Source organism: Abramis brama, assembly GCF_963993115.1.
Source record: "Abramis brama genome assembly, chromosome: 17".
NCBI classification, from domain to species: Eukaryota; Metazoa; Chordata; class Actinopteri; order Cypriniformes; family Leuciscidae; genus Abramis; species Abramis brama.
Genome location: NC_139979.1, coordinates 20,184,189 through 20,205,135, shown reverse-complemented (window position 1 = coordinate 20,205,135; position 20,947 = coordinate 20,184,189). Strand labels below are relative to the sequence as shown.

General features: G+C 37.0%; 2 protein-coding genes across 3 annotated transcripts in view; one reads left to right on the top strand and one right to left on the bottom strand.

Annotated features, from left to right (window-relative positions):
• Positions 1–3,624, top strand: part of cacng8b (calcium channel, voltage-dependent, gamma subunit 8b) — a 32,353-nt gene extending 28,729 nt beyond the window's left edge. The window contains exon 6 of the mRNA XM_084089501.1: positions 1,919–3,624. Within this exon, the coding sequence (XP_083945627.1) occupies positions 1,919–2,748 (830 nt within the window). The 3' untranslated portion in view covers positions 2,749–3,624. The remainder of the gene's footprint in view (positions 1–1,918) is intronic.
• On the bottom strand, positions 2,770–20,669 carry cacng6b (calcium channel, voltage-dependent, gamma subunit 6b). 2 transcript variants are annotated; one of them, XM_084089503.1, is made up of 5 exons: positions 20,424–20,669; positions 16,079–16,840; positions 11,989–12,063; positions 10,679–10,816; positions 2,770–9,089 (listed from the first exon to the last, which is right to left on the bottom strand). In XM_084089503.1, the coding sequence occupies exons 2-5, from the start codon at positions 16,422–16,424 to the stop codon at positions 8,866–8,868; spliced, it is 783 nt and encodes a 260-aa protein (XP_083945629.1). In that variant the 5' UTR covers positions 16,425–16,840; positions 20,424–20,669; the 3' UTR covers positions 2,770–8,865. The 2 variants fall into 2 exon arrangements, with proteins under 2 accessions (XP_083945629.1, XP_083945630.1); XM_084089504.1 differs by lacking the exon at positions 11,989–12,063.
• Between the last annotated feature and the right edge of the window lie 278 nt (positions 20,670–20,947).

Genomic DNA, 20,947 nt, shown 5'->3' with positions numbered 1-20,947 from the left:
TGAACACCCTGCTATTTTGCAAGTTCTCCCACTTAGAAATCATGGAGGGGTCTGAAATTGTCATCATAGGTGCATGTCCACTGTGAGAGACATAATCTAAAAAAAAAAATTCAGAAATTCACAATGTATGATTTTTTAACTATTTATTTGTATGATACAGCTGCAAATAAGTATTTGAACACCTGAGAAAATCAATGTTAATATTTGGTACAGTAGCCTTTGTTTGCAATTACAGAGGTCAAACGTTTCCTGTAGTTTTTCACCAGGTTTGCACACACTGCAGGAGGGATTTTGGCCCACTCCTCCACACAGATCTTCTCTAGATCAGTCAGGTTTCTGGGCTGTCGCTGAGAAACACGGAGTTTGAGCTCCCTCCAAAGATTCTCTATTGGGTTTAGGTCTGGAGACTGGCTAGGCCACGCCAGAACCTTGATATGCTTCTTACAGAGCCACTCCTTGGTTATCCTGGCTGTGTGCTTCGGGTCATTGTCATGTTGGAAGACCCAGCCTCGACCCATCTTCAATGCTCTAACTGAGGGAAGGAGGTTGTTCCCCAAAATCTCGCAATACATGGCCCCGGTCATCCTCTCCTTAATACAGTGCAGTCGCCCTGTCCCATGTGCAGAAAAACACCCCCAAAGCATGATGCTACCACCCCCATGCTTCACAGTAGGGATGGTGTTCTTGGGATGGTACTCATCATTCTTCTTCCTCCAAACACGTTTAGTGGAATTATGACCAAAAAGTTCTATTTTGGTCTCATCTGACCACATGACTTTCTCCCATGACTCCTCTGGATCATCCAAATGGTCATTGGCAAACTTAAGACGGGCCTTGACATGTGCTGGTTTAAGCAGGGGAACCTTCCGTGCCATGCATGATTTCAAACCATGACGTCTTAGTGTATTACCAACAGTAACCTTGGAAACGGTGGTCCCAGCTCTTTTCAGGTCATTGACCAGCTCCTCCCGTGTAGTTCTGGGCTGATTTCTCACCTTTCTTAGGATCATTGAGACCCCATTGAGATTGAGACATTGGCAATTTCCCTGTAGCCCTTTCCAGCCTTGTGGAGGTGTACAATTTTGTCTCTAGTGTCTTTGGACAGCTCTTTGGTCTTTGGTCTCTAGTAGTTGGATTCTTACTGATTGTATGGGGTGGACAGGTGTCTTTATGCAGCTAACGACCTCAAACAGGTGCATCTAATTTAGGATAATAAAGGAGTGGAGGTGGACATTTTAAAGGCAGACTAACAGGTCTTTGAGGGTCAGAATTCTAGCTGATAGACAGGTGTTCAAATACTTATTTGCAGCTGTATCATACAAATAAATATTTAAAAAATCATACATTGTGATTTCTGGATTTTTTTTTTTAGATTATGTCTCTCACAGTGGACATGCACCTATGATGACAATTTCAGACCCCTCCATGATTTCCAAGTAGGAGAACTTGCAAAATAGCAGGGTGTTCAAATACTTATTTTCCTCACTGTATAATTATAAGATACATATATTATATTACACTTTCATCCAAACAGACTTAAATTGCATTTAAGTCGCTTTGGATAAATGCATAAATAAAAATGGTTAAAATTATAATATAGTATAATACATGTTAATTGTCTAGTAAACTTTTCAGTAAAAATCTGTTTACTGATAATATATTTTTATTGTCAAAAAAATTGACATGATGACATTTGGACCCCAATGTGTACAACACGGAATTCATTATAAAATGTGTTTAATTGCTTGTGCCTGTGCAGAATTATCCACAATATTACTGTATCTGATGAAATCTACAGTAATATTAGACTGCAAATGCTTCTGAACCGTTGTTATTCTGCAAACAAAAGCTGCTAATCACCTGAAGCAGCAACAACACATTTTGATCAGTTGGCATGTTTTTGACCCTTGATCTTTAGGCCTGAGTAACATCATCGGTGTGATAGTGTACATTTCTGCCGCTCTGGGTGACATTTCCCCAAAGAAGGACGAGGATAAGAAATGGCAGTACTCCTACGGCTGGTCCTTCTACTTTGGTGGGCTATCCTTCATCCTGGCTGAGATGGTGGGTGTGTTGGCGGTAAACATCTACATCGAGAAGAACAAGGAGCTCCGCTGTCGCTCTCGCACCGATATCTTTAAGAGCACCACTCACGCCATGCTACGACTCCCGAGCTACCGCTTCCGCCGCAGATCGCGTTCCAGCTCTCGATCCACCGACCCTTCGCGCTCTCGAGACCCGTCCCCCGTGGGTGGTCCTCCGGGGGGTAAGAACTTCGGAATGGCCCCGTCAGCTTTACTCTCCCAGGGGCCCATCTCGGTGTCCACTCTACCCAACCCCCACTCCCGCTCCGCTCTGCCAGGGGGCGATATTTCCCTTTACACCCTCTCCCGAGACCCCAAACTGGGTGGTTTAGGAGGGCTGGGCGCCCCTCCGATGTACGGCACGGTGGACCGCGCCACACTATACCAGCTGCACAACTGCTTCCCTAAAGAGAGCGGAGGGGGCGGAGGAGGCATGATGATGAGTGGGACGCTGCCCTCGCTCAAATCCCACAATCCGTCAGCGGTCCAGAATTCTTCCAACTCCAATGCTCCGCTCGGCAACTCCGTCCCGTCCTCCCAGCCTCCACCTTTCTCCTCCTCTACGGTGGAGAGGGAACGAGGGATGGGGACGCTGGATAGGCTAGGGAAAGGTGACAGAGAGAGTAACTCCAACACGCTAAATAGGAAAACTACACCAGTCTAGACAGATCGAGGGTTGGAGTAGTTGATAATGTGCAAAAGCGAGAGATAACGTAGACGGAAAGACTGGGAAAACAACTAAAAAAAAAAAAAAAGAGGATAACTCTCTCGGTATTGAAAAATGTTTCACTTTATGAAAAAATAAAGAGTAAAAGAATGACAAACATCTCATAATAACAACAACATTCATGTTTTTGTTTTTCAGTACTGTTTTATAACATGTTGTTTATTCTTAATGAAACTATAATCATGGGATACTGTGATGTTTATTATTTTGCTTGATTTTAAAGACGTAGAATTTCCAAGACGATGAAGTGTTGTTGTTATTATGAGTCCGTTTGAACTGCTAGCTCTTAACATTGATAAATGATTCTAGTTTTTAAACTAGAAAGACAAGATTTTGACTGTGATTCAAAAACGTGATACTGAGCACTGCAGAAACATGAGTGTATTGTGAGAATGAGATTATTATTATTACAACTAACTTTGTGAGAAGCATTTTATTTATTTTAATGAAAGTTTTATTTTCTACCCTTTGATAACATGCAATTTAGTGTGTAATATCTGTATATCTGTCTTCCAGCTCAGTAAACAGATCAGCACCATAATTGATGGACTGAAGAGTTCAAATGAAAACGATTTTTATATAAACCTACCATCATATTATTTTTGTTAAAATCACTGTTAGCAGTAGAAGTAGCACTTGTTGAATTGAAAATCTTTGTTTTGGGGCATTAAAACATTCCCTCACTTAGTCGAAGAGGGACAGATGATATATTTGTATAGAGAAAATGGTGATGACATTCAGAAAATGACTTCTATCCAAAACTGTGCTTTTCAAATGGGCGGGGACAATAAAGGACCATTTGAATTGTAAATCGACAGGTCTGCAGTTGGAGGGAGGCTGAAAAAAATACATTTTGAAATGCAAATGTATATTACACATTTGAAGAAAAAAAAAAAAGAAAAAAAAAACACCTTTAAAATCCAGAGTACAGATATGTATTGGAGAGGGCAGAATGGGTGGGCGGGGCTTTTTTGAATATGTATGAGGACACTTGTCTTCCTTGAGCTCTGATTGGGCTACACTCTATGTTGGGGCATGCCCTGTGTCATTTGTGTTTTCCCTCCATTGTGTCATGTGATCATGACAGTATCCCAAAGGCAAAGCTCCTCTCCAAAAAAAAAGAAAAGAAAAACCCCTAACAAAAAACAAAAACAAACGTTCACTGTGCTGCACCTGACTCCCTTTTACCCGTCTGCTTCTCTAAATGAGAGATTATATATGTGGACATTCTGCTAACCTTTAACCTTTATCCATGATCCCAGCCAACAAGAGGTCAACACAGGACATTACATAATTGAGTGCAAATGGGCATCAAATCACAATCTCCTGTAATCGGGGGTCTTTTTTAATTCATTAAAAAATGTGAAAAACTACACACAGACAGCATTTATGTGCTTAGTTATAAATATTATGTAGTGGAGAATAGATATATCTAGAGAAAATATGGTTTATCTTAATGTGTGATAAACTCTAACACTGTATTGCACGGATTTTATATATAAAAGAAACAACAGACAATCTTCGAGTGATGTCATTTGTGTCTTTTAAAATCTTGATCCTTAGAAGTTTATTAACTTTATTAAAATGGTTTTCTATGGAAGAACATCTTAACCTCAGAGTAAAAAATAGAACTAGATAATTGAAATAGTTTAAAATACAAGTCACATTTATGAGACTTAAGTTTGCAAATGTGAGATAAAAACTCGTTTTTTCAAAGTCGCAATTATATTAAAATAATTATGTCGCGATTGTGAGATATAAAGTTGCAATTAAGAGATAAAGTCAGTAAGAAATGTTCTTTTTTTTTACTCTGAGGACAAAATGAGCTTTCATAATCTTATAATACAGTGATTCTCAACCAAAATTATTTAAAATAAAAGCATTAAAATAGGCAAAAATCAAGATATTTCTAATTTTAATTAACCTCCTAAACAATTGCTTTTATCTTTTCATTTCTTTTTAAAGAATGAGGATGCTCATGGTATTTGAAAACCTGTATATATATGAGGTAATTAATATACATTTTTCTAGTTATGCCATGCTCACCATTTTTTATTGTGTAGAAATTGACAGTAAAAATCCATATCCTTAATCTTTATCCAGTAAATCACAAACAAATGGGAAAGTCATGGGGCCTTTGAATATTGTAAACAATGGAGGGCCTTGGAGTCAAAAAGGTTGAGAACCACTGTTCTAAAAAAGAAAAGAAAAAAACTACTAAAAAACAAACATGAAAATAATACGCCATTACCCTCTGTTACCCTCTAGCCTCCTTTTAACAGGCCTTTAAGTGGTAATCTAGATATTTTCAAAATACTTTTTGGATTGTACTACTTTTTTTGTGTGTAAATTTGGAAGATGATTATTGACCTCATTTTTTTTCTAAATTCCAGATGGGCAAACCATCACATATTTACTATTGGAAGACTGGCTATTGAGTGTTTTATTGTACCCACCCACAAACACGCACTCATTTCTGTTTCGACCAACAATTAGTTTCACTGTGAGAGCAGATCCTGTTTTATTCCCCCCATTTACTTGGACACATAAAAAGTGTAAGAACAGCCTGTTAGTCTGACAGGCACTATTAAAGGGCTATATATACTAGCAGACCTCTGGCTTCAGTGTCAACCTACAGGCTCCAATTTCTCAACTACTGCACCCACCCACACTCCCCCAGCTGATCAGGCCACGTGCTCTTATGCTACAGATTCCCCAAATTAAAAGCGTACTGTAGGACATGTCGAGACGGTTGCTCCAGGAACACACTCGCCACCTGTCATTTCTGCGGTTTGCGGATATATAGATTGTTTTGCGCAGGATGGAGGCTTTAGATAGACTGGATGAGAGACATGCAGATTACTGAGGCTCAGACCTTTCCTCACTTCCCAAATGTACTGACACTGTATTCACAAACACTCGGGTGGGATGGGAGGGGAGGAACGGGACGGCAGACGCAGGGAAACAGCAGCTCCACCCAAACCCTCGGAGACACCCAAGAGCGATCAACATCGAGAGAACGTCGAGGGTGGGCATAGTTGACATACCAGGATAATATTTCTCATCCACTTCAACATGATGTGCTTAGATGAGCAATGCACTAATTTTAGACCGAGCGAGAGGCAAAAGAGAAGGAGTGAGATTAAGAAACAAGCGAGGGAAGGAGTGCAGGAGACTGTCTTAGGTGAAAGAGATTTAATCCTCAAGCAAAACTAGTGAACGAGTAAGAGCGTGATGAATAGAGAGTGGCACAGACAACCAAGTGAAGAACAGATATAAGAAAGAAGGAGATGAAGGAAGTTCAGTGAAGGACAGTATCTTCAGTATAAGGACAAGGTGCTCTCATTTCGGCTGGAGTACAATATAAATACATTATTTACATAACAGTGTGGCTCAACAACGGGTCTGTATCATCCACATCAATACATTTCATTCATCATTTTTATACACACACATCGGTTTCATATGTATAGTATTAAGCATCGTTTTACATTTATATAATGTAAATTAAATCTATGCATTGAAATCTATGATATCTAATCTGCTGATTACTTTGTTCATTGAAAACCCAGCAGAAAAGACCAGTATAAAGTGATCCCAAAAAATATTTGGACATTTAAATGCATAAATACTACATTATATAGCAAAATATCAAACCAAGCAGCATTTATTTTAAAGGGATTGTTCACCCAAAAATGAAAATCTGTCATTAATTACTCGCCCTCATGTCGTTCCAAAGGCTTTCGGTCATCTTCAGAACACAAATGAATACCTTGTTGATAAAATCTAAGAGCTTTCTGTCCCTCCATTGACAGCGACGCAACTACCACTTTGACGCTTCAAAAAGTCCCTCTTCAGAAAAGTGATCGTAAAACTAATCCATATGAATTGAGCGGTTAAGTTTTCTGAAGAGACACGATTGCTTTATGTGATGAGCAGATTTAATTTAGGCTTTTATTCACATATAAATATTCATCAACTCACACATCAGTTATGATAAACGGAAGCTCAAGCATGTTCACTTGACCTGTGAGAACCAATGAGGTTCATTGTCATGTGTTACGCAGTTTGAGCTTCCGCAAGAACCAATGAGATTCATTCTCATGTGTTACGCAGCACGTTTGAGCTTCCGCAAGAACCAATGAGGTTTGTTCTCGCACGACAAGCAGGTTTGGTTGAGCTTCTGTTTATGTTCGCTGATCAATGTTTATATGTGAATAAAAGTCTAAATTTAATCTGTTCATCATATAAAGTGATCGAGTCTCTTCAGAAAATTTGGACTAAACCATTTTACGGACTTTTTGAAGCGTCAAAGAGGTAGTTGCGTAGCTGTCTATGGACGGACAGAAAGCTCTCAGATTTCATCAAAAAGATCTACATTTGTGTCCAGAAGATGAACGAAAGTCTTATGGGTTAGGAACAACATGAGGGCGAGTAAATAATGGCAGAAGTTTTATTTTTTGGTGAATTAACCCTGTAAAGAAAGATGGCACAAAAAGTTGCTAGGTTTATAAATCAATAGATGTTAAAAATGACTTTCACATTTTTAAATGTGTCCAAAAGTGTTACTTTTAGGGATCTCTGTAGCTAGTCACCAGCATATATTGTGCTGATGTCCCCATTAGGCTTTTTAACTAGCTTAACTAGCAAGACTTTGTTGGTCACCAGCTTCACCATAAAGATAATTCTGGTCAACGAAGCTAACCTGCCAAATTTTGCTAGTAAACAGTATGGCTATGATGGTTCACAAGCCACAACTAACTAGCATACACCAACTTGGAAAGCTGGTATTTTCAGCCAGGAAATCCCTGTTAAGCATCAATCCCCATTAACATCCATTCACACCAATGACAATAACTATAACGACTTTACAAAGTTTTAATAATCATTCTAAAGGCCCATTCACAAAAAAATATAACTATAAAGTTTTAATAAATGTTCTAATTCTATGAAAATAGAGAAGTCCCGTAGCTATAACGATAACGATAACGACACGGGAACGATATAGTTGGCATCACTTTCAGAGATGATAAATGATAAAAACATTGACAGGCAATCAGAATCCACCCAACTTTAAAGTCGGCATGAAACGGAAGTGTGATAATCTTTTCTTCCCTATTGTGACATATCCGAGCGAAACGGCTTCTTGAATAAGAAAAATGTAGAGCGGGAATTGATTGGGCTGTATTTTGCTAACTAAATAGAGAATTGATTTGATTTTTCAATTGCTTGAGCTCTTTGAAGACTTACTTAAAAGCTACAGTCGAAAAACTGCAGCACGCTGTTTATAATAAACAATGTTATCATGCGTTGGTGTGGACGCTAATATAGTTATCGTTCTTGGTGAATGGGCCCTAATTCTATGAGAATAGGGAAGTGCACACCACAGCTACATGGATAACGACACAGGAAGGATATTGTTGGAATATTTTTTTTACAGCTGATAAATGATAAAAAAATATCGACAGCCAATCAGAATAGACTCGACTTTAAAAAGCTCAAGCATTTAAAGAAGCAGATGACAAAACTGCAGCACACATATAATAAGCAGAATGTTACGCATTGGTGTGGATACTAATTTTCTTATATTAATCTTTATAGATATTGTTCTGTGCGAATAGGCCTTAAGCATAGATAGGATGGCATTTTTTTAAAGAAACAGTTTCACACTTACAACCTGCAGAAACCATCAGTCAGAAGTCAGTTTTACATAGCAAGTAAATAAATCAGGTTTCTTATACAAATTAGCAATGCAGATAACTGAACAATGCATAATAGCACAGCATGTTGTGTAAATGAAGCCTTTAAAGACAGTAAACGGATATGTTGGTCACTGATTTATGTACAGAGCCATCATAGAAATATCAGTTCAAATTCATTGTATGTGTATTAAGGTCTATAATCTTATTCATAAGCAATTCTAATGCAGATTATTGCAAAACATTATGAACATTAGCTTTTGAGAGTCCTTTATAACATCAGTTAATCTCCACAAGCAGCATAAGAGTATAAAAGATCTTCTGCTACTTAACTCACTGGCAGTCCTTCTGACAGCTAGGTATCACTACTGCTCTGCTGACGAAAACATTTATCCAGGGGGTTGTTGGGGAGGGAAAGCAACAGGAACATGAGCCCTCCAAAAATGAGAATGGCCCCAGCCGAGCCAACACACGCCACTGACCAGGACAGCTCGTGATGGAGAGGGATACTGTGATCGCTCGCCAATAAAGCCAGCACAGACTGGTGGAAAACAACGATGGACAACAGGACCAGGAAACCTGGGGAAAGTGGAGAGATGAAAGATCATTTCATTTTCGATTCAACATTAAACATTTAGGAGCAAAATTGCATTTGTAGTTGATAAATTAGCCAAAATTGCTTCCGACTTTAGCTTGTAACAGCTTGTGTGCTGTGATCAAGGGACATTTTAATATATAGACTATAACAAGTTATATAAATTAGGGTGTTTTCTATATAATTGCATTTAATGTAAATTAGTTCCAATTTTTGATCCTGTTCCTCTAGGCAACTACATTTTAACCTATTGTTGCCATTTTTTATTTATTTTCTATTTTAGTTTCAGTCTGGAGCTGCATGTGTAACCCCTCACCCAGGTCCTACTCGCCCCGCTCTGTGCGGGCTTCGAACCCCGGTCTCCGGCGTGAGAGACAGGCGCTTTAACAAGGAGGCTAAAGACTGCAGAAAATCGCACAGTGAATACTAGCTGGCCTCCGATACACATGGGACTATGAAAGTTCCCATATACTTCAAGTGAAATTAAAGAACGAACTGGTGTGAGACTGTCAATAAAATCAGATAACAGCTTTCAAAAGTGAAGCTTCTGGAAAACACCTTCAAACTATCTTTGATTCATGCTGATTACGTAATGGGTAGAAATCTTCTCTGGTTCATTTCTTCTGTTTAGTCCACTGAAGAGCTGCTTTATAGTAGAAATTGAAGTTAAACTGAAGCAATTCTAACGGAGCGGCACTTTTTTAAAAAATGTTTTATACCGCAAAGCTGCTCGCTTTAAAGCAATCTATTGTATGAAGTGCTATATAAAAAAACGTGACATGACTTGACTGGAGTGACGAATTGCAGAGCTGGTGCAAACATATCCCACGTCTCTATGATCAGATGCTTTCTTAACTGCTGTTTTCTCACCGCTGTTATTTTTGTTGTGTGTTTATTTTGTCATTGAGAGGAACGCATGGAGCACATATTTACATATTTATCTAAATGATGCTCTCAGCAGTGTGGACGGCATGTTCGAAAGGTATTTAAAACTTCTTTTTACCCCTAAGTGAAAAAAAAAAACCTTTGTTCTAACTACACCAGGGCCTTAAGGTTCTGCCATATCTTCTACAACTCAAACTTAATATTTTGAATAAGTTTTTAATAAGCTTCTGCTTCATCCCGCTCCTTTTAGAACATTGTAATTATTGTTATAGTACTTTATAGATATTGTTTGTTTTTCTTTTGGTATGTTGCAACATACTTGTATTTTAATATTTTATTTTAACTGTATCTTTTTTGTTGTTCGAAATAAAAATAAATAAAGAATTAAAGAAAATAAAGAATATCAGTGGTTACACCTGACTAGTGAAGTGACCCTGAAATAAGGCCAGCTGTATTTGCCTGAGATGCCTGAAATTGTTATGGTTGAGGTCTGAGCTCAGAATCTCAGCAATGGGGCATAGTGCACTTCACCATTGTCAATCCTAGTCTAGTCTAGAACATTGACTCACAGGACGCCTTAATAAAATGTAGCCTCCTCCATAACTAGCTCCTTCAGTTTTACTGCAGATGAATGGTGCTGGTGTGTTTTAAAGTCATTGGATGCAGTTATGAGGTGTTTGAAAAGCACCTGAGGAAACGAAGCAGATGGTTGCAGGCTTGAGGAAGAAGCGCACACTCTTACTGAGAGACATAGCGATGCACAGAGAGCCCATGACCATCAGAAACAAACTGAACAAAGCCAATATTGCACCTGTTATATGCAAACCTAAGAGAGAAACAAAGCAAGCAGTGAGTTATACTTGTTACTAAAGTTATACTTGATAATAAAAGTCTCCATCATTTTATAATATAGGCAAAAGTACGTGGACAACCAAACCGCGGGGCATTTCATTTCAAAACCATTGGCCTTAATGGCCCTCCCTAACAGCTTGCCCTCTTCTGGGAAGGCTTTTCACTGGGATGCTGGAACATGGCTGAAGGGATTTGCTCCCATTCAGACAGAAGAGCATTAGTGAGGTCAGGGACTGATTTTGGCCAATGGGATCTGGTACATGTTCGGCATTCCAGTTCATCCCAAAGGTGTTCAATGAGGTTCAATCTGAGCTGGATTCAGTAAATCATTACTTTATATTGCTAGCATCATGCTCAACCAATTAAAATAACAGAACACTATCATAAAACTTGTGCTATATTCCAAGCCATCTGAAGTCATACAAAAGCTTCAAGTGAGCAATAGACCAAAATTTAAGCCATTATTCACTGGAAATCTTGATTGTAGGTCACTGGCATGCTTGAAGAGTAGCAGCAATTTCTAAATCATGGACAGACTGCTCTTTTGAGTCAGATCTTTTATAATGAATCACAAAACTGGTCTGAATGATTTAGTCATGAATCAAACTGATCAGCATCAGATCAGAAGTTTAACAGTAAACTAACAGTTCACTGGTGGAAGAGATTTAGAGTGAAAAAATAACTTAAATTTCAGTCTGTTTCTCACACAAATTCTTCAAAATGTGTCCTTTTGTGTTCCATAGAAAAAAGGTTATACAGGTTTGGAACAACATGGCGGTGAATAAATCATGACAGAAGTTTCATATTTTTGGTGAACTATACCTTTAATTGGCCTAGTCAAACCTGTGCCCAGATACGTTTGGGTATACAGTGCATTTTGTTGGGGCATTCAGTAATTATGTAAACTGAAATAAGAATTGAACAAGAAAGGAGCTCAAGAATGAGAAATTCTTCTGCATGTACACAGTATGGGAGGTGGAGAGCTGGAGAGACACGGAGCAGGGGGAGGAGACAGAAACACATGACTGATTTTCAATGAGAGAAACAGCGTGGAAGGGGAGAGAATGAATAGATGAGAGGGCAAAAAGGGAAATGACACATAGAAGGCAGAGAGAAAAGAGGGCAGAGGATACAGTAAGAACTTACTTTTTTGTGTCGTTTTCTTAAATATGACAGCATTCTCTCCAGAAGTGTAGAATTTAAAGAATGTGCAGTTCGATTCTGAGGGCGAAAAACGAGACAGTGAGGAAGAAGAATGAGGCAGAGGAGGTGAAGAATAAAAATCAGCCAGAGAAACAGAAAAAGGCACTTGAGCTCTCTGCTGTAAGCCCTGTGAGGGTCATTGTGTATTAATGTGTCGAGGACACAGAGCAGCCCTCTCACATATGGCACTGAAAGAACAAGAGACAGAGAGAGCGAGGCAGATGGAGAGGGAGGGAATGAGAGTGAGGCAGATGGAAAGAGAAGATGAAGGGCAGAACAAGGAAGAGAGAACAGACTCAGGTTAATGTATACAAAATAAAATCCACATTCACTCTCTCTCGTCCTCTGCAGCATGTCTGTTGTCTACTTGTATTTCCAGATTTTTCTCTCATGTCTTCTATATTTAGACTTGCAACCAGGCAGCAGTCAGACTGCAGTTTTTCCTTGTGCAATATGACTGACCTTTCTGCTATAACTGTGACCCATCTCACATACACATATTTTTTCCAGAACTTACCCTCATTGGAAAAATTTGAGCTCACTCCAAATTTTTATTTATTCAAATTACAGCCCTGGATAGATTTTTAAAAATCCAATTAATTAGATGATTAGGAAAACATGTATATGTATATGTATAATATATACATGTTTTCCTAATCATCGAATTAATCATACTAGTTAAAGCGTGTATGTATATATATATATATATATATATATATATATATATACATATATATATGCTTTAACTAGACATAAATAAAGTGTCTTTAGAAGTCAATATATTGTTTTGGGGGTTTTTTTCACATCAGTGAGCATAAACCTATTACTGACCTACAGTTCACGGCAATCTACTTTTTGTCAATTTGTTCGAGGTTGAATCAGGGTCAGTTCACACACAACACATTTTCGCATTCTCCATCTATGCTATTTTTTAAGTACACATGAGTCAGACTGATGTTTTTGTCTTGCTGTTATTTCTTGCATATCTCAATATATGTGTCACATTTTAAGACACTGTCAAAAAAAGTTGATCTTCAATTTTCAAAATGTTATGAAGATTCATTTTTATGGCCACACTTATTTACGTACGGATCAGGGCATGATTAAATTTGTGTTTTTTAATCATTTTGCTTTATACTTAGATAAATTAAATATAATTTAAAGATTTATATATATATATATGTGTGTGTGTGTGTGTGTATATATATATATAAATTAATTTGACAGGCTAATTTAAATAGAGGCACACACACACACACACAGACACACACAGTCAAGTAAGGTCACTGCTGAGAGCTGCACAAGATATGATTAGCATAGAGCTGGTAATGTAATATTGAACAGATTTCTTAAAAATGCATCATGGAAATCATAACCGAGAATGAAAGCAGGTCATCTCTATGTAACGTTACAACTACTGAGAATTTTTTTATCATCTCTTATTTAAATGTTAAAAGCAGAAACCAAACTAGTTGCCCTTTTCTCTGAATTTGCCAAATCTCTCTAACTTTGCCAGGAAAAATAGGCCAAAAAAAGTGCAGTTCTGCATTCTCAGCTAAAGGGGTGTCATGTTATGATCTGTTATGACAGGTTCAAGTAGAGAGTGGAACTGTTCCTTAACAGATCTGGCAGTCGGACCAATGGCACTGTTACAAGAGACATCATCACAGTTCTCTTAGTCGTACAAAATGAGGCAAATGAAACTCCCTGGCTCTCTGTTTATGTGTGTTGTTATATGAGAGGTAAGATGAATATCATATCACCAACCAGAACTAGATAAACTAAGCCTCTCTTACAGCATCTTAGAAAGTCAACCATCATTAATAATATCACTGTTTTGCTGTACGTGAGCTGAATGCTGCTTTGTGTCTTTAAAAATAATTATGCATGATCTGTTCCTCCAGCTAACCCAGATACATATATATAAGTATGCCGTATAATGTGTTCACATTTCCAACAATACATGATACAAGAACAATACATTATATTATTAACACACCAGATTTTGTTTATGCATTTAGTAAGTCTAATAATTTCTTCATACTTCCTTATTAATTAGTATTTTTATCTCTTGATGTCAGCCTCCAGTTTCCCAGGAGCAACGCATTGGTAGGGTGTGTATGGTGGCTATGTTGAGAATGGAATTCTATCACACTGCCTACTGAATTCTACACTCTAATCTGCATACAACTTTTTAAAAATAGTATGAACACATTATGCAACAAGAAATGTTTTAAACAGCATTATGCTACATAATTGTCTACAATCTCATTATGCTGCATGTTTAATGATGCATGCAACGGAAGTTGCCATTATCTTTTCTTCCCTATTGTGACGTATATCTGAGTAAAACAGCTTCTCGAACAAGTGAAAATGTAGGGTGGAACTTGATTTTGACCTGGAATTGATTGGATTGTTGTGGTTTGCTATTGCTGTGATGTCATGTGAGTGACAGGTCGTCCCGCCCTCACGACAGTAAGTAGGTCATCAGAGGAGAGATGTTGTTGCGAGTGGGAGGGGAAGTTATTTTAATTATTGATTACAAGGGCACATGAATTAAAAAATAATAATTATGATGTGCATGAATAAATCATTTATAATAAACACTGCAATATTCCATTAAAAATCTGAATTGTCAATTTTGATTTTATGGTGACTAATGAAATAGATGTGCGCAATTATCATATCTTGGAAACAAACAAAAAAAAGTTTTGCATTTTAAATACTCATTTTTTATATATTCTATAAAAGAATATATATAAAATATTTAAATAGTGCGTCGATTTAAGAAACAGACGTTAAAAATCACAGCATATATGTTAATATTCAAGCACATTGCATTGTGGGATGCAGTATGCAGCAGGTCATCATACAGAAAATCTGCATACTATATCCTACCATATACTGCAGTTTGAGAAGTATGATAGTATGCTGTTCTGAATATAGACAGCTACGTTTACATGGACAGCTTTTTTTTTTTCAATCGGAATGAATCGGAACATAGTGTTTACATGAAAACTAAATAAAGCGAAGGGGTTGATGTGCAGGTTTATATATCACAAGCTTCAAATCAGATTTGATTTTTTGACATGCGCACACTGCACGAATATAGTTTTCCGCTGTTTGCGCATACTAACTATTCTCCTATACTGCTTCTTTCCTTGATTTTAAAGAGCAGACTAAATATTTATCTACTTCAGGTTGACGAGCACATGAACCATTGTGTTGTGCCGTTTATATTTATCAAGCAGTAAAAACGCCCCTTCTAGCGTCCAAATCACAGTATCTGTGGATGAGAGTCCGAAGCAAAGTACTGGTGGACGTAGTCTCGCGTTGCCAAACCTTCAAACTGATCGCAGAAGATCTGGACTCCATCACTGCCACCCAAGAGGACGCCTGACTGACATGTAAAGCAACCAATCACAGGGCATCTAATGAATTAATCATTCAAAAACATTGTGCAAGTTTTCTGCAACAATGGTCCTGCGAACTTCACATACTTTTGAAAATCCAGCATTTAGTTGATGATTGTCACGTTTGTGGCTTTCAATGGCTTTCTTATTCCATAATTCCATCATGATGGCTTTGTTTCCAGGTGGACCGTTAAAGAACGTGACACACCCGTCCTCCCGGAAATCCTGTAGAATTTAACCAATCAGATGACGACTTCGTGACTTCTGAGGCTGTAACTAGGTGGGATGTTGTCCTGCTCCACTTTTTTCAGAATTTTACGACAACAACAGTTTGTTCCACGCGTCATACATCATTACGCCATTTCTACATCATTGCATATGCGCAGTACTTTCCAGTTTCGGGTTTCAATCTGATTAAGTGTTTACACCACCCATTACAATCCAAAAGAAATTTTAATTGGATTTGGCCAATTCATTCTAAATGACATGGTTACATTTGCCTTTTCTATTCCGAAGACTGTGCTACTAGTTCGATTACAATCGGATTATTAGTGTCCATGTAAACGCAGCTATTGAGTGATTGAGTGAGTATGTTAAATAGAGAGAACGAGTGCTCTCACCTCCAGGCAATTCTACAGGTCCACAGCTCTCCCTCTCCGGGTCAATATCTGTCACCCACAGTGTGCGAACGCATGATTTCCAAAGGCCATAATGTGCCATCTCACACGTCTGGTTGTTCCTGAAGTGTTTTGGCTCAGATAACTCCACCCAGAACTCTGTGCCCATGCCAAGTACCGCCAGAGTCACGCCTATGAGGGCGATAAAAAATGCCAGCTTGATCTTGCCCTCCTGGCTGTCACTCATTCGAGGGGCCCTCGGCCGTTGACCTGCACGCCCCATCTTACCGCCAGCTCCACCCACTCCTCTCCCATCCTCTTCGTGTGCAATGAAAAAGTTGGACCACATGGCAATGAGAGAGGAAAACACCCAGAGGCAAAGTCAAGAAAGGGGAAAACCAAAAATGACTAAAGCAACAAAAAAAAACAGGAAACTAGAGAGATTAGTCTGGAGTTTGCTGGACCGATAGATAATGAGAACGCAGAGAAGTATATTAATAGAAAGCTCAAAAAAGACCAGGAAATGATAGAGAATTACAATGTTCTGTGATTTAAAAAGAAACCGGCGTGCCAGAAATTCAAGTGACAGGGGGTCATTTCTGAAGAACGTAGAGTGGGAATTAACTGACGCCTACAAACACGAGAGGGTTTGATAACAAACTAGACAGGAATAATGGGTAGATGAAAAGAACGACTTGATGAGAGACATTGGATTTAGGCCTTATAGAGCCGTGAAAAGAAGATGCATTCCTCTTTTTGATGAACCTGCAAAAAAAAAAAAAAAAAAAAAATCTTCAAAAGACAGTACATGAAAAGTAGCAGAAAAAGGATAAAGAGATCTTCAATCTAAACAATTTGCCAGTGAGGTAGAAAAACTTTATTCAAGATACTATAGATGCTTACTACTTCTAATTAATACAAATTCTAATTCTAACTAATACTATTCTAACCTAATTTTAATGCTTTACTGATTTCATTCTAACTCTATAATAAGGTGAATTTGTTAGCATTAGAAAATGCATTATGTATCATGAATTTACAACAACAGCATTATGAACCTGTTCATTATGAAATTCATGATACATGATACATTATGGTAACACTTTACAATAAGGTTCCATTTGTTAATATTAGTTAACTACATTAGTAAACATGAACCCATAGTTCATGTTCATTTCAATATTTACTAATACACTGTTAAAATAAAAAGTTGTATGTGTTAATATTATTTAATGGACTTGAGCTAACATGGACTAACACTAAACATCTGCATTTGTATTAACTAAAACGAACAAAGATCAATAAATACTATAACAAATGTGTTGCTCATTGTTAATATTAGTTACTAATTAATCCATTAACTAAAGTTAATAATGGAACCTTATTGTAAAGTGTTACCGCAATAATTAATTTAATAATAATTAAAAAATATCCTATTTATGTTCAGTCATCACACATTAACCAATGTTAACAAACTCAACCTTATTGTAACTTTCTAATTTAGAAATAAAATTAGAACTTAAGAAATTCTAATTAAATTAGTTATCTATTAAATTATTATTAAAATATTTATAAAATTATTATTTAAAAGCATATTAAGACTTGTTCTAAAAATATCTAATAGCTTTTCTTTCTTTTTTTTTACCCCACTTATATTTTTATTGGAAAACATTTGTTTTTGTTTTTTCAAAAACATTGTTTTTTTGGGACATTTTGCAGTATACAACAATGCACTTTTCATACTGAACTTTTTTTCTTTGCTGTTAAAATTAATAGTGGCACAGCGAACATCCCTAATACCTGGAAAACAACATTATACCTTTGTCCTCTGTTCAATAAACAAACAGGCAGCTTGCTTTCAGAGAGAGTTAATATGGGTCACGATTAGGTCACATTGTCTAAGAATTAGCTATGCCAGATGCGACTCTAAGATAACAACACATACCCGCATAACCCAGCTCACTTTAGCCCAGCCTGTTTGATCTGTGCAATTTTAAGGCCTCATAAATACCCAAGCATTATGTGTACAGAGAACTATTAGATCTGTGGACAGAGAGTTTCAAGGTGTGCGGCGTTCTGCTATTCTAAAAAAAGATGTGAGAGCGGGAAGAGGAACAGACTGAGGGATGAAACACAAGGTTGATTGAGAATGAAGGCGAAAAGGAGAGCCAGGAGGAGCAGTAGGTGTTAATTCATGTGTGACAGGCAAACCAACAGAGGGTCTAAAGTCGTTATCACGGTCCCCGTGCAGGGAGGGAGTACTACAGGACGAGCCTCACTGAAGCCAATCATCCACACAGGAGCAATAAGACCACAACAAGGCAAGAAATAAGCATGTGGCCCATAGCCAAAATTATAGCATTATAAATTATAGCACTCACAAACACGCCACTTATGAATGAGCTTATTTTATCTTATTTAAAAATATAGTCTTTAACAAAAATTAGCATTTTAGCATCACAGCAAAAATAAATGACTCAATAGTAATAATGATCATTTAAAATAAGTTAAAACATGGTCACTTATGCAAAATCACTTTATATTTAATACTTGTTTTCAGAGAATATATATTGAACTAACTTTATTTTTCTTAGTCCATATGCAAATCGAGGGTTTTTTTGTTGTTGTTTTTTTAAGTATACACTACCGTTCAAAAGTTTAGGGTCAGTAAGGTTGTTTTTTTTTAGGCAATGATAGTTTTACACAAAGTCAAGTAACTCTAAAGATTTTTACATTCTCTGTAATAAGTGATCAGCTGACTTTACTTCAAAAAGCGAGGAAACACATTGCCTTCAATTTAAGTAAACAAACTTCATGCATAATTGAAAAAATTAAGTTATGTGAACTTGACAATTCCACATAACTTAATTTTTTCTGTTACTCATGAAGTTTATTTACTTAATTTTAAAGCAATGGGTTTCCCCACTTTTTGAAGTTAAGTCAGCTGATCACTTTACAATGTTGCTACAAAATGTAAAATATCTTTTTCACATCAATTATGCTAACTTTCTATTCCAGAAAAAAACACAACAACAAAAATATTAAGCAGCACAACAATTTTCAACACTCATAATAAGAAATGTTTCTTGAGCATCAAAACAGCATATTAGAATGATTTCTGAAGGATCATGTGACACTGAAGACTGAAAACAGAATACAAAATAGAAAACAGTTATTTTAAATTGTAATATTTTACAATATTATACTTTTTACTGTTTTGCTAAAAAAAGTTTTAGTATAAAGTGTATTGAGTATAAAAGAATTCTTTCAAAAACATACTAAAATCTTACATTTAATACGATACACGTAAAACATAAAAATACAAATGAGGAGAGAAAAATCAACTTAGATCCATATATTTAGCTTTAAGTCAATTTATATCAGAAAACAAGCCTGTTATTTCACTGGAAAACAAGCTAAAAATCCAGACTGAGAAATTTGCAGTGTGACTACACACACAGATATTAAACTAATTCTTCAGTAAGTTTTTGGGGCCATTTTACAGTAAGTTACAGTCATTTGAGATATAGCAGACTGTCAAAACACTAAACATGACCTGGAAATATAACGGGCTATAATTAACCCACCAAGATCATCTCCATCGCAGCTCTTTAAATTACCCCGACTCTGTCAAAACTTTCTTCAAAACAGTTACGCTTCTGTAATATGTATACTATACTTTGCCATATGTTGTTGCCTCATAAGGAAAAAGTCTAGGCCCATTCTTAAGGGGCTCACATCTCAGTCAAGAGACAATTTTGTAAGCAAGAATGAACAAAACCAATCGTCATTTTTAAGTTACAGGGCTTCAACCCAAAAACTCAAACACTATATCTATGATTTGGACTCCAGAAGCCATGTATAAACATCTCTTATGACAATAAATTACATCCAGACCACTGGAACTGCCTAAACGTTTATAGTGTATCAGACAGTTAGACATATGCAAACATAACTAGTCACATATTTAACAGTGATGTGATTATGTGATGCAATAAAATACTATATTATACATCATTTTTTTAAATTCAGGTTAATATACAAAATCATTTACACTTGTAGCAGTTCAGTAATAATACATTTATACTTATATCAATACATCCATACATTTTAGATTCAGATTTTTAGAGAAAAATAAATAAAATAAGTTCGCAAAGTTATCAAATGTGCAATCACTCTTCCTGAGAGCATAATAAAATACATAATTTAATCAGCTGCACAACACAAAACTACTAAATTTAAGGTTTGTGTCACAGATTTTATTAAACTATGACAGTATACATGTGTGCAGTAAGTGCATTGAAAAGCCATCAAGCTTTAGCAACAGTGAGAGCAATCAAATCCTGACCTGTTCTGTGTGAGTGCAGATCTGATGACTAGATACATGAAACTCAACTGAGAGAGTAGGAGGAGGAGGGACGCAAAGAGAGCGAGAGAGAAAAAAAGAGAAAGTGGAGGGTGGAGAAAAGTGGGACTGGGGCTCATGCAATCAAGTTGGAGATATTTTGAATGCATGACAGCTTAAGCATGAATAGATGGTCCAAGGAAGAGTATTTTTCTACGTATGAATAGGTTTTGATTTTTTCAGTGTAGGTCAGAGTTTTGCAAGTGTGCGGGAAATAAAGTCGAGCGTATGTCAGATGATCCACTGATGTTTGCGTGTGCATGCGTGTGCGTATGGGCAAGGGGTCTATTTTGGACAAGCACCTGTTAATGACATTAAGAGCGTGGGAGTTACAGTTGCAAAGACAGAAAAGAGAGAGAGGACTGTTTATGAGGCAAGAGAGAGCAGCTGATAGGGCAGCTTCACAAGTTATAGATGGAATTAAAACAAAGCAGATGTGCGAGAAAGAAAAAGGGTGAAAATAAAGA